Source organism: Mauremys mutica, chromosome 1 (assembly GCF_020497125.1).
Source record: "Mauremys mutica isolate MM-2020 ecotype Southern chromosome 1, ASM2049712v1, whole genome shotgun sequence".
Classification (NCBI taxonomy): Eukaryota; Metazoa; Chordata; order Testudines; family Geoemydidae; genus Mauremys; species Mauremys mutica.
The window spans coordinates 348318155-348334675 of NC_059072.1; the positions used below are offsets into that span (position 1 = coordinate 348318155).

The 16521-nt window shown below is 46.1% G+C and overlaps 1 protein-coding gene across 2 annotated transcripts in view; it reads left to right on the forward strand.

The window, feature by feature from the left end:
* The window catches only part of GAB2 (GRB2 associated binding protein 2), a 222015-nt gene extending 218050 nt beyond the window's left edge, over positions 1–3965 (forward strand). For both annotated transcript variants that reach the window (XM_045020929.1, XM_045020920.1), the window contains 2 exons: positions 202–327; positions 1929–3965. In XM_045020929.1, the coding sequence (XP_044876864.1) occupies positions 202–327; positions 1929–2072 (270 nt within the window). In that variant the 3' untranslated portion in view covers positions 2073–3965. The remainder of the gene's footprint in view (positions 1–201; positions 328–1928) is intronic.
* Positions 3966–16521: the final 12556 nt, after the last annotated feature.

Below are 16521 nucleotides of genomic sequence, written 5' to 3' on the forward strand. Positions count from 1 at the left end.
TCTCGTGGCTCTTGACCCAGATTGGTCCCTTCTGACCTTAAGTCTATGAATCTATGAAAAAATTGCAGAGGGGTAAGTGAGGGGAGAATTCAGGCCAGGCTCTCGCTTAACGTGCTACCAGTGAGGGATTTTGGTTTTAGGTCCCTTGTAGTCTCCTCGTTTTATTAACCCTTTTTTTCTCCCACCTCTTTCCTACATTAGCAAAATCCTGTTTCTGCTTCTCCGGTTCCTAGTGGCACCAACAGCCCAGCAGCAAAAAAGAGTTCGGGGAGTGTGGATTATCTAGCCCTGGACTTCCAACCAAACTCACCTGGGCCACACAGAAAGGTATCTTGGGGTTTGTTTTTTTTTATTTTTAATTAAATATTATGTATTTTTAATGGTTTGAAACCAGCTCAACAAACAATAGGGGCTTGGTTCTCGGCTGAGACACTGCTTCAGTGATGTCAGTGGTGTTGGATCTGGCTCTGTATATTATTCTAGGCCAAAGTCCATCCTTACTCACGTACCCGCAGCTGTACTGGAGGTGTAACTAAGACCATTGGAGGCAACGGCTTTTATGGCTGTAAGGGAGAGCGGAATTTGGCCCACCCACTATAGATCCTATATTAGGCCTAATTCAGCTTCCACTGAAGTCAACAGGAAGATGCCGCTTTCTATGGGAGCTGGATTAGGTCCCCTCATTCCTTTCTTCCATTTTCAGATGCAGGATCTCCAAAGTGCCCTGGCCTAAATTATCCAAAATGACTTGTGATTCGGATGCCCAACTTGAGGCACCTTGAAGGCGACAGCTTTTTAGAAAGGGCTGAGCACCCAGCCACGGAAAATCAGGCTGCCCTTAAGGTGCATCAAGCTGAGCATCAAAATCACAAGTCACTTTTGAAAAGTGAAGCCCCTATCTATGAGCCAAATTCTGCTGAGCCAATTAAGATGCTGCCAAATGAGGACTAGCTGGCAGGAGCAGATGGACCAGTGACGGGAAACACCAGCAAAATGGCTTCTAGATAACATGGAATGAAATTAGTGGCTCTTCAATATGTTCAAATATGTATCTTAAATGCAATGCACCTGTATGCTATATAGTGTCTTCCATGCCAACTACATGGATTACAGAACAAAACAATACACATACTCGAGAGGTGGCATAAAGCCACAAAAATCTAATCTGGATCCAGTTTAAGATTTTCTGAACCTCCAAAGTTTGGAACTGGGATTTTCGATTGTGTTTCTCTAAAAGAGTTAAGCAACTGCAGAGGGACAAGAAAATTCAAGTACTCTGAAAAGCAACTATGTAAAAACAGCATCGTCTCACTCAGCAGATCTGCTCCTTCTGTGAATTTGGAGCCGCACCTGCTTCTTTGAATGACAAAAATAATCTTTTACTCCTTGTTAGCCCTGCAGAGCCAACACAGCTAAGAGAGGGGGAGCTGGATTCTAGTCCTTCTACTGTGTCGCTAACAGTTGCTTATTGAGAAGGAAAGAACCCCGTTGGACTCTCAGATCCCAGGCTGTGTTTGCAGTGCTGGCAGTTAGAAAGCAATATTGTTTTGCTTGTAAACTGAGCACTCTTGACGCAGAGTCGCTGAGAGACAATAAACGTGGAAACCCAGGGTACCATTTTACACTCTTCTTTCAGACCAGGCTCTCACTTTGGGCCTGATCCAAAGCCTATTAAGTCAATAGTAGTGTTTTGATCAAGGCTTCATTAAAAAATAAGAGGAATCTAAAGAAGGGATTTGCAAGTAATATAAATGAAGAGCTACCCAGGCTGAGATATAGGCAGGTGGTTCCAGATAACAAGAGCTGCAGAGGAGAAGGCTCGTACAGTATGAGGGGGGAGATTGTACTAGAGGACAGAGATGAGGCCAGCAGAGTGGGCTAGATTTACTATCACTACGTCACGCTGTGTTCTCCTCCCCTGTACCCAGCCCTCCACATCGTCAGTCGCCTCAGACGAGAAGGTCGATTATGTGCAGGTTGACAAAGAGAAGACACAAGCCCTGCAGAACACCATGCAGGAGTGGACCGACGTCCGGCAATCAGCAGAGCCCGTTAAGAGCATGAAGCAGTAATGGACGGGGCAGATGGGGACAGCCATCCAGACAGGCAGATGTCCAACGGGTTTTCCCAGGCTGGGGTTCCCCTGGGTATGCGAGCTCACTTTGGGGTTGCATTGCTACAGTACTGTTGTTTGGGTCTTTTTTTTTAAAAGAAACTTCATTTCAGGGGAAGACTTGGCAGATATTGTTTGCCAGTGACAAAGACCAACTACTTGCAGTGGCTGGGTTTGTGCTATTACTTTAGCTGCTGGATATACTGTTCAGGAACTTAAAACTTAGCAATACTGGGGTCACAAGTGCCCTGCATGTCTTTTGCTTACAGCTGTTATTAAAGCCACCTTGTGCTTGCTAACACTGTAGTATCTCTCTCAGTCTTCTTCTGTACTGTACACCTGAACTGTGCCGAATGTATACTGGTTTGGTGGCATCCTTTACAGGACACGGATTCCCGCTCCATACCGTATGGTGGCCCTGACCTCTTCAACCTCTTCAAAAAATGGGCAACTGCCAGTTCTAATATGTACTTGTTTTATTATCAAATCGCTTGTCAATAACGACTGACATGCCTTTGTAACCTGCAGGGGGCGCTTCTCCATCAGGCGGCATGGCTTGTGTGCCAATACCTGTAGCTTGCAAAGCGCCCAGACTGACCGACGGGTTGAGACAACCTTAGACCTCCAGGGCTGACCTCTCCTCCCGCCCAGCACACACATAATGTATCAAACAGCAAGAGGTGCCTCTACTTTTTAAATGGGTGTTGGTGGAATGGGGGTGGGGGGTTCAAAGCTCCCCAAAATGAAAGGGCTGGCAGGATCGGCCTTGTGAAAGCAGAATTCAAGGGCTAGAGGCTTGAACTCAATGGGAATCCTTTCACTGACTTCAATAGGCTCTGGATCCTGCCCTGAGGGCCAACTTCTACTCAGGGCGGCAGCGTTTGCAGCCTCATTGGGAGACAATTCTGCTGCCGTTGAAGTCAGCGGAAGCTTTGCCATTGATTGCAATGGGAGCAGGAAAAGGCTCCCCTGAGTCTGAGTGGAAAGTTAGGCCCATGTGTGACTTGTATGGCTTCATGATGAGTAAGGGGAATGGGATGTGGGACTGTCGACAAGGATCTGGCGAGCGTAGCTACTCTACCAAGGAAGGAGTGGAATTGTTGAAGAGGAGGGAGAGCTAGGTGTAATGCAGTGGAGTTGAGTGAAAGAAATGTAGGCTACTGGTGAGCTCATCAGCTGGAGAATAGTCTCCCACGAGGAGTCAGGGCAGTCCCATCACTTGAGTGCCCTAAAACTGGCTTAAATAAAGCAGTGAGGAACGTGCTGTAGGGAACGACTGTGCACTGGGCCCTAAGAACTGACCTGTGCCGCCTTCCCCCATCTCTAGTTGCCTCAGTCGTGTGGTTTGCACAGTGCGGTGCCTCAACAGTACAGTAGTAATTGGTGTTGATGAAATTAACAATCCTCAGCTCTAATGAACAATGAGCACCAAGTATACATAGGGCAGTGAGGTCCAGGGTCTTGACTCATCCGGCACTTTGGGTTCATCTTCTTCTAAGCCCTTGTCCCTCTGAGAGGAGTGAGAAGGAAGGGAGACCCTATTGCCTGGATAATAATCTGTAAACACATGGATAACAATCCATGACCCCGTAACAATATGGAGGAACAACAATCAACGTGTAATGGTCTGATTGCCAAACAGAATGCTAGAAACGTGCTAAGCACTGATTTGGACAAACAGCATTGCTGTAAGCTAAGAGTGAACAGAAGGATAAACCAAGAGGTTAAGATAAACACAATGATTAAAGAACTCAGAGTATCTATTCGGCCCCTACTCCCCCGTCCCATTGGCAACAGGGATGGATGACAAAGGGTGAGTTTTCAAATGGGCCTAAATGAGTTAGGCACTACAGCTGGCCAGAAAACGGAAATCCAGTCCCATGAAAAAGTTCATTTTTTGTTTTTATAATTGTCCTGAATTGGGATCAAAAGTCCAAAATGACATTTTCACAGGACGGGATTTTCAGGAAGTCAGAGGGAGAACTGAAAATGGCATTTTTTTACTTCCCAGCTGCCCACCCGGGAAGGCTCTTGTCATTTTCACTTTCTCCCCACAGGCAGACAGCGAAACAGCAGAAGCCTTCCAGGCCAACAGCTGGGGAACTGACATTTTGATTTTTCCAAATGGAAAATTGAAATTTTTTTAGCAAAATTGAAATTTTCCCACAGGAAAAAAAAAATGTGATTTTGCAAAATGGGCATTTTCCATCAGAAAACCATTCTGATGGAAAATTCCCAACTAGCTCTGTTAGGCACCCAATGCTCATTGAATGTGCTAACTCTGGCTGAGTAACATGGGGGCAGGGGGATTGTCAAGACAACATCACCTGTATATTGTGTTGCACTGACGCAAAAGCAGTAGAGTAGTGAACACTGCAAGGCTGGTTCTAATGTCGTCGTGGTGCCAATCCTGGTTCTTTGACTGTAGCCGGCACTGCTACTGGGCATACACAAACAGCCTGCCTGTGAGGCAGCTATCGTGATGGATGGCCAATGCACCTCTATAAAACCATGCACACGTCATGTTTACAAGTAGGAGCTGTGCATTTCCTTGCAGCCTCATGATCATATGTGTTCGCTATGAGGATACCGCGGAAGGAGCGTTAAAATACTGAGCCATGTTTACACATTGAGAGGGGGCTCATACAGCTCAAACCATTGACATCAGTGGAGCTACTTCTGATTATAGTGCAGTGTAAGCAATAGGAGAATCAGGCCCATCGGGTGCCTTAAGACATTCAGTCCAGGGCAGAGGACCCAGATGAAGGCCCTCAGTGAGGCACAGGGCTTGGTCTGGGCTTTCTATTTTGGGGAGCATTTCACTCTGAGTGGGGAGCGCAGCTTTGCCAATGAGTTGGGTCTTTTTCAGTTTTTAAATAAAGTTCCTTCAGCATCAACAAGAAACCAGTGGCACTGGAACACTTTTAATAGTGGGGGTGCTGAAAGCCAGCCCCCTTACCCCTGTCTGACCCCCTCGCCACCCCAGAGCTGGGACCAGGAGCAGGGCCATGTCTCCCCAAGACGGGGGACCCAGACAAGGGCAAGGGGGGCAAGGCTGGGGGCGGGCACGGGGACAGGAGAGGAGCCCTGGAGCTGGCAGCCAAGACCCCGAGTGTGGGGCCGGGAGCGGAGCTCAGTGTAAAACTTGGGGGGTGCTGCAGCACCACCGCCCCACCCCATACCCCAAGTTCTCACCCCTATGCAAGAAAATAATTATTGCTAATGATTATTGTTTGGGCATTAACAGCTCTTCCAGATCTGCCCCTCCCCCCATCCTGCAATGAGCACTGCATGACCCAAGTGGATCCCGTTGTAGGATGCTGCTCTTTGAGACCATTATGCTGCCTTGCAAAACGGTCCAGAAATTTTACCAGCCCAGGGACATCTTCTACTCTCCTACCCTTTACCTGCAAAAGGCTGATGATCATGAAACAGCTATAGGGACATTTTGCAAGGCTGCCATGATGGTATTTTACAGGAAAAATAAAGCAGGTGTCAATGGCCCAAATAAAAAGAATACTAATCAGTGTGGTGTTGCAGGAAAAAGCTAATAGATGGGGCCAGCATAGATCTCTGTCTGTCATAGGTCTGTGAGTGCTTTGTCGCCAGCAAGCTCCTCTGTCCTGGACACAGCGTCTGAATCTTTTTGCAGTGAGACAATACAAGAAGAGCACGATACATTGCACTGCTATAGCCCCTTTCATCGCAGAGCTCAGCGGGGCTGGTCCTAAGACCACAGAAGTCAGTGTAAAGAGTCCCATTAAATTCAAGCGTCCCATTAACAGGATATTGGCAACCCTTGTAGTCTAAACCTTGCAGCACTGTGGTACTTCTCGAGACCCAGGAAGTGGAAATAACTGGAAACAAAAGCAAAACTGATTCAGCTAGCCTCACTCGCCCCGTTGAAGGGATTTGCAAAATGTAACAACAAAAATGGCATACGCATTGGGGAACAAATAACATTTTTAACATTCTTCCAATTTTAATGGTCTAAAATATTATCATTAACACAGATGAGACTCTTTTTTTTTAACAAGATATGATTATTGGCCTTACAATGTCCCTTTAATTTATTAACCCTTTCGGTTCATTTCGCCCACCAGTGGAATGCAGCCGCCTCTGGTGTGCATCACAACAGGTATTTTAACAGCGCACAGCAGTACCACCCCACATTTTAGGACAGGCAGGCCTCTCAAACAATGTAATTATTACAGAGCTGAAACTGACGCCAGCTTCAGCCAGGAAACTTAACAAAATATTGGGCCTGATCCAAAGCCCACTGAAGTCAATGGAAAGACTCCTGTTGATTTGAATGGATGTTAGAGCAAGTTCTGTGCTCACAGTAAATCGATACATGCCCTGCCTGTGTGACTTGTAGCCTGCATGCACATATACTCAGAGCTTTGGGAATTCACCAGAAGATGCGTGATCAGAAATTCATTTTCTCTTCACATCTACCAGGCTGGAGAGAAGTTGAACTTGCCAAATGGCCACGTACTGTTAGGATGCTCCTATATATCTTGAAAGCCAGGGAGCTGAAACAGGAACAGCCTGGGCATTTTATGACTGATGTCAGTGGCACGACAGATACAATAGCAGATGAGCTGTTTGGTGTGACAGTCCCATTGTGCAAGTGATTGCTTTAATTCCACGCTAGAACATTCAGTCAAATGCAAACATCTCTACTGTAACACTGCCGTGACTGGGAACGAGACTTGGAGTTGGTGATCAAAGTTTCCCACCCTGTCCAAGTAAATACGTGTGTGTGTTCAGATTTACTTTTAAGGCAGCTACAGACCTCCTGAAACTGCTGGGTGCATCTCCTGCTCTGCTCACTGGTGAGCACTCATTATGTTCTCCCTTTCACGTTGTCCAGGAAGGTGGCGCATTCCTGAGACGTCTGTTACACAGCACAGTGCACATAGTCAGTGCATACTCGATAATAACCTACATGCGCTGTGCATTATGGTGCTCTGCCTTCAAAGACAGGCACATTTAGGGGCCTAAGTATGTTAACCTGATATAGGTGGCTGCTGTGACAAAAGAACTCACTCCTGGTTGTTCAATCCCTGGTGAATGTTTGTGCAGCATTCCTGCTTAACCCAGCCTGAAAGCCAATGGCTTTAAATGCATAGGCATCAATGACTTTGCCCTGAGGGAATTAGTCTATTGCGTCCCATCTGCAGTGGGACAGCCAAGGAAGAGTGGCTTCTTGGTTAGATCTGAGTATTTTAGGGAGCTCAATGCCTTGAAAATAATTAATCTTAAATACCACTGAAAGGCTTGGCCTGATTCTCATGCCAAGGCCTCCCATCTTTGTCGTCCCACCTAGAAAAAAATGGGTGTGTGGTGTTGACGAGAGGTTGAATTTTTGTCAAGCGCTGTGCCATTTTTCTTATTGTTAAGGTATAACAAGATCATGGCACAAAACCCTCAGCCATACCGTGCTAAGCAGATATTTTTTAAGGGCGCATGTATCCGAAAGCACTGACTTCTATACAGTACCTTATTAGGCCTCCTCAGTATAACATGTATGATGCAGGACCGATGCTGACTGGTAGCCATAGCTGTGACTGGAGAGAATTCTGACCTACCCATCCGCAAGTCACAGGGACTAGGTACATCGGAGCTTGTATATTTGAAGGCTGAAGGTTCCAGTGCACCCCAAGTTGCTGTCCCTGTATCAACCACTCTCTTAATTCCACTGCAGTTTTTCCCTTCACTGCTCTCCTGCGCTATTTTAGTTCAAGTACTTTGGCTCACAGCTGAAAAGCACTAAGATGCTGTTATTTATGCACTGATATTATGACTGTTAATGATATTCCTGCAGCACAGCTGTAGTTTTATTAAATCATTTCTTCCATGGCCACATCCATGGCATCCTTCCCTCTGTTGGTCTGTCCTCAGTCTCCTGTCCTCTTGGCCATCTCTACAGTTCTTTGGGGTGTATTGTTGCTAAGGTCCCCGCAGCGCTGGTTCACATGGGAAAGACCCAATATTTAAGGCTTGTAGGGCTGCCAAAGTGTCATGAGATATTTTCCAAGCCAGCCCAATGTGACACCACTGTAACATTTATTCCCCTGTGCATACAGATGGCAGGATCACCAGCTGCAACACAAATAGATAGAACCTAGGACTGTCAGCTCTATCATTTGAGCAAAATTAGATTTTCTGTTAACTCACTAGCGGTAGTAGGGCTTTTCTATTCTGTAGGGCCACTCATTAGATGCTAGTGGTGCACAAACAAATTGGAGTGTGGGCTACACTCTAGAGCTGTGATTCTCAATCTATTTACCATTGTGAGCTGCATATGCGGCTCAGAATGTGTTATGTGGGTTGCATCCAGGACTACTTGTATGGCCCCAAGGATGTCACATGGGCCGCAGCTCTGTGCTGATGGGCCGCAGGTTGAGAACCACTGCTCTAGAGGGCTGATCAAAGACTGGGCACTACGACAAGTCACGAGTTCGCAGCCCCATCGCTTCTGCTGACTCCCTCTGTGGCTTTGGGTGAGTCACTTATCCTGCCTGGATCTCATTTTCTTTCCCATTTGTAAAATGAGGATAGTAGTACGTATTTCCCTATCTCACGAGGCTGTTGTGAGGGTTAATTAGTTAATGTCAGGAGATGCAAAGTTCTGGCAGTAGTTTGTACATTACTGGATCACTACATGATGATGATGCACCTTAATGTTACAACACCAAATGTCACAATGCCATCCTGGAACCAGGATGTCCTACTGGATAAAAACCCGTTAAAAGCACTAATCCTAAATTGTGCAGGTGAAGAAAGGTGGTGGGAGAAGGCTTTTTACACAGTTTTGAAGCACTGCTGTCATATCATACAAGAAAACATCTGCCACTTTAATGAGCAATTAAGATCTCCTGGCTGGAGAGCAATGAATATAGGGAATGTAACTAGAGACTTGGACCTGCATCCACTGGAATTAATGGGAGTGCTGACACTGACTTCAGTAAATTCAGGATCAGATCCTTTGAATAATCAGTGAGGCCCAATCCAATTTCCACTGAATTCAACAGACTCCCATTGACTTCAATGGTAATTAGACTAGAACCATTTATGTTAGGATAGCTTTTTTAACTGCTGTGAGGTGTGTATGACTGGCAGCTTTGAAGCTGCTGAATCTGCAGCATATTCTCAGTGATATTTTGTGTGTTCCAAAGTGTATGACTGTTCTTAAACAGGATTGTGGGGTATTTTTTTCCATTTGTAGAAGTCAAAAAGGACAAAAATAATCAGTGGCAAAATGTACAGTGTCTGTCTTCTTGTGGTGTCACTGTTTGAGTTGGTTATTAATTTTTCAAATCACTGTGGACAACTAATCACTTAAGTTATTAATTTATTCATGAGTTTTTTTCTAAAAAAATAATAACTTGAAACACTTATTTATCCTGTAAATTGCTCTTGAGCTTACCCTAGATAATATGTTTTTGCTGTTAATAAACATGGTACATGCCTGAAGCAAAGTTGATCTTGTTTTTAACTATTGTATCACAGCAGAGAAGCAGCAGGAAAATAAATAAATAAAAAAATTGACACCCACAATTCCTGAGTTGTAATGTTATTTGAATCTGAGGGGAAAGACATCAGTTAGTGGACAAATGGACTCAGGCACCTTTCATAAAATCATTTGTGTTGGAAGAAGCCTCTTATGGGTTAGCCATAATTATGGATAGTTATGGGTTGTTTGCCAGAAGCTGGGAATGAGCAACAGGGGATGGATCACTTGATGATTACCTGTTCTGGTCATTCCCTCTGGGGCACCTGGCATTGGCCACTGTCAGAAGATAGGACGCTGGGCTAGATGGCCCTTTGGTCTGACCCAGTATGGCCATTCGTATGTATCCTGTACCATGGCGGGAATGAGACACCACTGGCCTCTGGTGAGACACAACCAGCCAGTTCTCCAGCTGGAGTAAATTGGCATTGTCCTGTTTTAGTTAATGGAGATATGCTGATTTACACCAGCTCAAGATCTGACCCAGGACTGGCTATAAAATGAGGCTCACACTTATCTCATGGTATGAGGCAAAGTGGGTCGCACCGGGAGCACAGGTTATTGTACAAAAGGATTCTCAACAGAGGAAAGGTGCAATGGGTCCCAACCTATCTTGCTTCCCAGAATGTCAAAACCCAGCCTGGTGCCTGCCACTGCAGTCCATCTGGAAGGCCCAGCCTCAGTGTAATAAATAACATGGGACTGGCCATTGGCCTATGTCTTAATGTGCCTTTTCTTCACTCTCCTTCATGCTGCATTTTTAGAAGATCTTGTCAGCATGTTAATCAGTTTCTCTCTCTCCCACAATCAGTTTTTCACACTTATTTCCTCCTGTGGAGATTTTTTTCCTCAGTTTGTTTGTGCTTTTTCCCCTCTGTCTCACTCCGCTTAAATTGAGCTCAGCCCATGTCTCAACTGTGGGGAGGGATATTTTGGCCCAACACACTAGGGCAAACCCCTGTTCTTAGGAATAGACTAAGAGGGGAAATGGGGAGGCAGGCACGGAGGTATTCGCCAAACCGCTGACTGCTTTTCATACCAAAATGAAATAATGTTGCCAACTCTCATGATATTGTCATGAGTCTCATGATAATTAATGTTTTCCTTAAAGCCCCAGCGCCTGGAGTCACGTGGCTATGTTATGGTTTCAGCTTTCATTCTTAAAGAAAAAGTAAGTTTCTAGCCCTAGTGGCTATGGATAAAACTTCAAAATGCGACCCCAGTGCATTCTAAAGGCTCAAAAAGCAGAAGGCCACTAAAAAGAACACCAAACCTATTATTTTTACCTAATCTCATGATTTTAAAGCCAATCTCATGATTTTTGGCAAGCCTGAGTCATGATTTTTGAACAGTTGGGGTTGCCACTATTGATAAAATGCGCCTCACCGCAGATTAGTGCAGATCTTCATATTACAATTGAGTTTAGTCTTTTGGGCATGTTCCCATGACTGCCAAATACCATTTGGATTGGGTAACATTTTACATCGCCTTGGTACAAGGGTAAATAGAAACACAAGGTGCCGGGCAGTGCAGAGTCAAGGCCTACCGGTCCCACTGACTTCAGTTGGAGTTGGGGTACGTGACACTTCTGAAAATCAGCCCCTTTTATTTTTTTGTGGGAATGATCCTCTGAGCAGAATGGGACAGTGCAGAGAGAGAGAGAGAGAGATGCTATGTAAGAAACCTGTCCCATCACAAGCCTTGTCTTCACAACTAAAAATGTGTGGTTTTTATGTGGCGGGTAGCTGACACAGGGGTAAAAACACAGTGAAGAGAAGGCAGCCCTAGCCCCCTATTTGTGATTGACATCACCTCGTTACCTCACAGTAAAGCTAAAGTGCCTGGTCTTCTCTGTATTTTTACTTCAGAATAGCTCAGGCATATTAGTTAGCTTGAGGTAAAAACACAACTCTTTTAGTAGCGAAGACAAGGCCAGAGAAGTGCGTGAGGAAGCTGGAACTAGGGTTGCCAGGTGTCCAGGTTTCGAATGCCTGGTTGAAAAGGGACACTGGTGACTCCGGTCAGCACCACCAACTGGGCTGTTAAAAGTCTGGTTGGCAGCACAGCTGGGGATCTGGGGCTAAGGCAGGCTCCCTGCCTGCCTTGGCTCCGCACGGCTCCTGGAAGTGGCCGCCAGCTTCCCGCAGCCACTAGGAGAATAGGCAGCCAGGGAAGCTCTGTGCGCTGCCCGCACCCTGAGTGCTGGCTCTGCAGCTCCCATTGGCTGGAAACTGCGACCAATAGGAGCTGCAGGGGTGGCACCTGCAGGCGCGAGGGCAGCACGCAGAGCATCCCTGGCCGCCCATGCACCTAGGGGCTGCAGGGACCTGGAGGCCACTTCCTAGGAGCTGTGGTAAGTGCCACTAGGATCCCACACCCCAAATCCCCTCCCATAGCCCAACCCCCACCCCCAGCCCAGAGTCCCCTCCTTCACCCAAACTCCCTCCCGGAGCCTCCCCCACACACCCCAACACTAACCCCCTCCCACACACACCCCAATTCTCTGCCCCAGCCCGGACCCGCCTCCTGCAACCCAAACCCCTCATCCCCAGAGCCCTCATCCCCTCCTGCACCCCAAACCACTCATCCCCAGCCCCACCCCAGAGCCCGCACCCCCAGCAGGAGCCCTCACACACACACCCCCAAACCCCAACCCCCCTGAGCCAGCCTGGTGAAAATGAGTGAGTGAGGGTGGAGAGAGTGAGGGACCGGGGGGGTGGGGATGGAGTGAGCAGGGGCAGGACCTTGGAGAAGGGGCAGGGCCTTGGAGGAGGGGCAGGGCAAGGGGGTGGAGCAAGGGTGTTCGGATTTGTGCGAGTATAAAGTTGACAACCCTGTCTCTTGCTACTACACCTAGAGATAAGGAATACTAAAGTTCCTTTAGGTTTACAATCGCATGTGGAATGATTAAATCAAATATGAACCAGTTCTTCTTTAGTCAGACACAAACAAGTGAAATGCAAGAATGTAGCAGCTGCCTTGCGAATATTTAAAGACACTACGCATACATCCGTGAGATACCTGTTTCAAATAGAGAGCGGTAAATAGTGAGTCCCCCAGGGGTCTGTACTGGGCCCAGTCCTATTTAACATATTCATAAATGATCTGGAAAAGGGGGGAAACAGTGAGGTGGCAAAATTTGCCGAGGATACAAAACTACTCAAGAGAGTTAAAGTTCCAGGCAGACTGCGAAGGATCGCTCAAAACTGGGTGACTGGGCAACAAAATGGCAGATGAAATTCAATGTTGATAACTGCAAAGTAATGCACATTGGAAAACATAAACACAACTATACATATACCATGATGGGAGGTTACATTAGCTGTTACCACTAAGCAAGAGATCTTGGCGTCATTGTGCAAAGTTCTCCGAAAACATCCACTCAATGTGCAGCGACAATCAAAAAAGCGAACAGAATGTAGGGAATCATTAACAGAAGGATAGCTAATAAGACAGAAAAGATCATCATGCCTCAATAGAAATCCATGGTACGCCCACATCTTGAATACTGCGTGCAGATGTGGTCGTCCCATCTCAAAACAGATATATTGGAATTGGAAAGGGTTCAGAAAAGGGCAACAAAAATGATTAGGGGTATTGAACGGCTGCCGTATGAGGAGAGATTAATAAGACTGGGACTTTTCAGCTTGGAAAAGAAATGACTAAGGGGCGATATGACAGAAGTCTATAAAATCATGACTGGTGTGGCGAAAGTAAATAAGGAAGTGCTATTTACTCCTCATGACACAAGAATTAGGGGCCACCAAATGAAATTAATAGGCAGCAGGTTTAGAACAAACAAAAGGAAGTATTTTTTCACATACAGCACAGTCAACCTGTGAAACTCTTTGCCAGAGGATGTTGTGAAGGCCAAGACTATAACAGGATTCAAAAAAGAACTAGATAAATTCATGGAGGACAGGTTCATCAATGGCTATTAGCCGGGATGGTGTCCCAAGCCTGTTTGCTAGAAGCTGGGACTGGGCGACAGGAGATGGATCACTTGATGATTATCTGTTCTGTTAATTCCCTCAGGGGCATTGGTCACTGTCAGAAGACAGGATATTGGGTTAGATGGACCTATGGTCTGACTCAGTGTGGCCGTTCTTATGTTCTTAAATAAAGGTGTAGGACTGTAGGGGTGCATAGGGTAGGTGGGGCTATGCCTCTGTGTATCAGGGGCAGAATCAAGAGCAAGCCTCTTTCTCTTGTTTAAGTGAACTTAGTACTGGTGAAATATGTCCTGGAGATGAGCTGCAGAAAGCTTACCCCATGGCTAGAGCCAGTGCAAAGTTCCTCGTGCTCTCCCACTGTGCATCAGCTTTTACCTTCAGAAACCACCTCTGGGATAGGAGGGTAGCTCAGTCGCCATCCCAGACAGTCACTGACCCATCTCTTGAGACTGAAAACAATGTGGTCATGGACAACTGGATTGAACCCAGCAAGTTAGTAATAAATACAATGTATAAGGGCATCTTTTTTCCAAGCTTGAAACCTCCTTTACTATAGTAAGGGACATTTTAGAAGATACGTCTCACCCACCTTTAGAGAGGCAGGATGGTCTTATGGTTAAGGCTCTGTAGCAGGACTGCAGAAATCTATGTTTAATTGCTAGGTGTGCCATAGATTCCCTGTTTGACCCTGGACAAGTCACTTAGGCTTGGTAGACACTAAAAAAATTAGGTTGGTTTAATTACATTGGTCCGGGGGAGGGTGTGTGTGAAAAATCTGCACACACACCCCGAGTGGCATAGTTAAACTGACCTAACTTCTTGTGTAGTCCATCAACCTAGCTACTGCCTCTCAGGTAGGTGGCGTATCCATGTGTAACACCGACAGACCCCCCACTTGTGGGCAGGCAGGATTGAACTTGGGGCCTATGGAGTTTACTGCATGAGCTAAAAGCCAACTGGCTGTTAGCTAAGGCTGTAGAGCAGATGCAATCTCCCTCTCTAAGTGGTTTCGGTGCCACTAGATGGGACAGAACGCTGCACCCAGGAGGTGTGTGGGTTACATGTACAATGAGAGAATCCCTCCCGTCAGCACTGGTACTGTCTACACTGAAGCACTTCAGAGGCGCAGCCTTGCCACAATAGCAGTTTTAAGTGTAAACAGGCCCTTAACCTCTGTCTCTGTTTCCCATCTGTTAACGGGGGTGATAATACTTCATTTCTTCCACCCTGTTGTCCCTCTTGTCTAGTTAAATTGTAAGCTCTTCAGGGCAGAGACTGTCTCTTACAATGCGTATGTACCACACCCAGCACAATGGAGGCCTGGATCTCAGATGACACCTCTAGTGCCACTGTAAGAAAAATAATAAAGGCGCAGTTTCGTAGAAGTCACACGTTTGGAATCCCCCATGGACACAAAGGTTACACAATATACTGGTGATAGGGGGTATCACTGTACTTTTTAATTGTGTTACTTTTAAACTATATAATTACAGAACTTGGGCCATAGTCTGATCTCATTTGTAATGGTGTAAAGCTGGAGTAACTCCACTAAAATGGCAGGTTTCAGAGTGGTAGCCGTGTTAGTCTATATCAGCAAAAAGAACAAGGAGTCCTTGTGGCACCTTAGAGACTAACAAATGTATTTGGGCATAAAATACTGTATTTTTCTCTGCATGCATCCGATGAAGTGGGTTTTAGCCCACGAAAGCTTATGCCCAAATAAATTTGTTAGTCTCTAAGGTGCCACACGTATTCCTCGTTCTTTCCACTAAAATGACAGGTTTCAGAGCTAGTGACCTTCAGAGCAGAATTTTTCTACTGGACTTAACATGGCGCAGCTACTAACTTAGTATGAATACAATTCTTATTTTTGCAAGTCCTTTATTTCTGTTATGATCTATATAAAAGCAGGGGAACAGAGATCCTTTTTTCAACGTGTGTATCATTTAGAGCTGTTTATTTAACCCTCTTCCCCCGGAGCCCTATTGCTTGCTATAAATAACCGTGAAGAGCAGGGAAAATTGTTAATTCCTTAAAATCACTCAATAGACATGGCTGTCTACATGATTTGAAAGAAATAGATGACACAGTCAAATAGCAGCAATAATCCCATAGAAATGACCGAGTGAGGCTGTAGCAGAATTGTGGAGATAGTGGTCATAGTCCCGCATTCTTTGTCATTTTTTGTTTTGTATCTATGTTGATACAGATATATATAAAAAGAAAAAACCTGGCTGTAGCTGTTCAGTATTTTACAGTACAGCCTGGGTTTAATAATGTCTTTCCTTTATGCCCTGGAGTTTCAAAGGATGAGACACATCTGTCCTCCTAAGACTGAAAACTGCCTTGAGTCATGTGCCATCTCTGTTCCTGCCCACCCGCCCGCCCGCCATGTTGCTAATTGATCAAATGAGCGCCCAGAGCTGTTTCGGGAGTACAGCCCTCATCCATGGCTCCAATGCTATTGTAGCGCAGCATACCAGCAGGCCAGGGCAGGCTGATGAAGCGTTACTGACAGGGAATTAAAAGCAGGTTCAGATTAACTCTTAGGGCAGTGTAATCAGCTTGTTCTGCACTGAGGTATCAAATGCTAGTGTAGTGCAAGCCCTCAGACATCCCCACTTCCTGTCCCTCCCCCAACAAAAGGACACCTCCATAGACCCCCAACTGCCGTAAGTAGGCCCTGCTTCAGTGGGCAGAAACCACGCTCCCAGCCCACAATACCCATCTCACACAGCCACTTATTGCACTGGACTAATCAGGGCCCTGATGATTATTCCCAAGACTCTGGCCTGACACGGGTGTGAGGAGAATCAGGGGCCTTGTGTAGCCCCTGTGTAGAATAGCTAGGCCAACAGGAAGTGGGGGGTGTCTCCCATTGGCGTAGATAATCCATCTCCCTGAGAGGCGGTCGCTAAGTTGACAGAGGAAGTCTT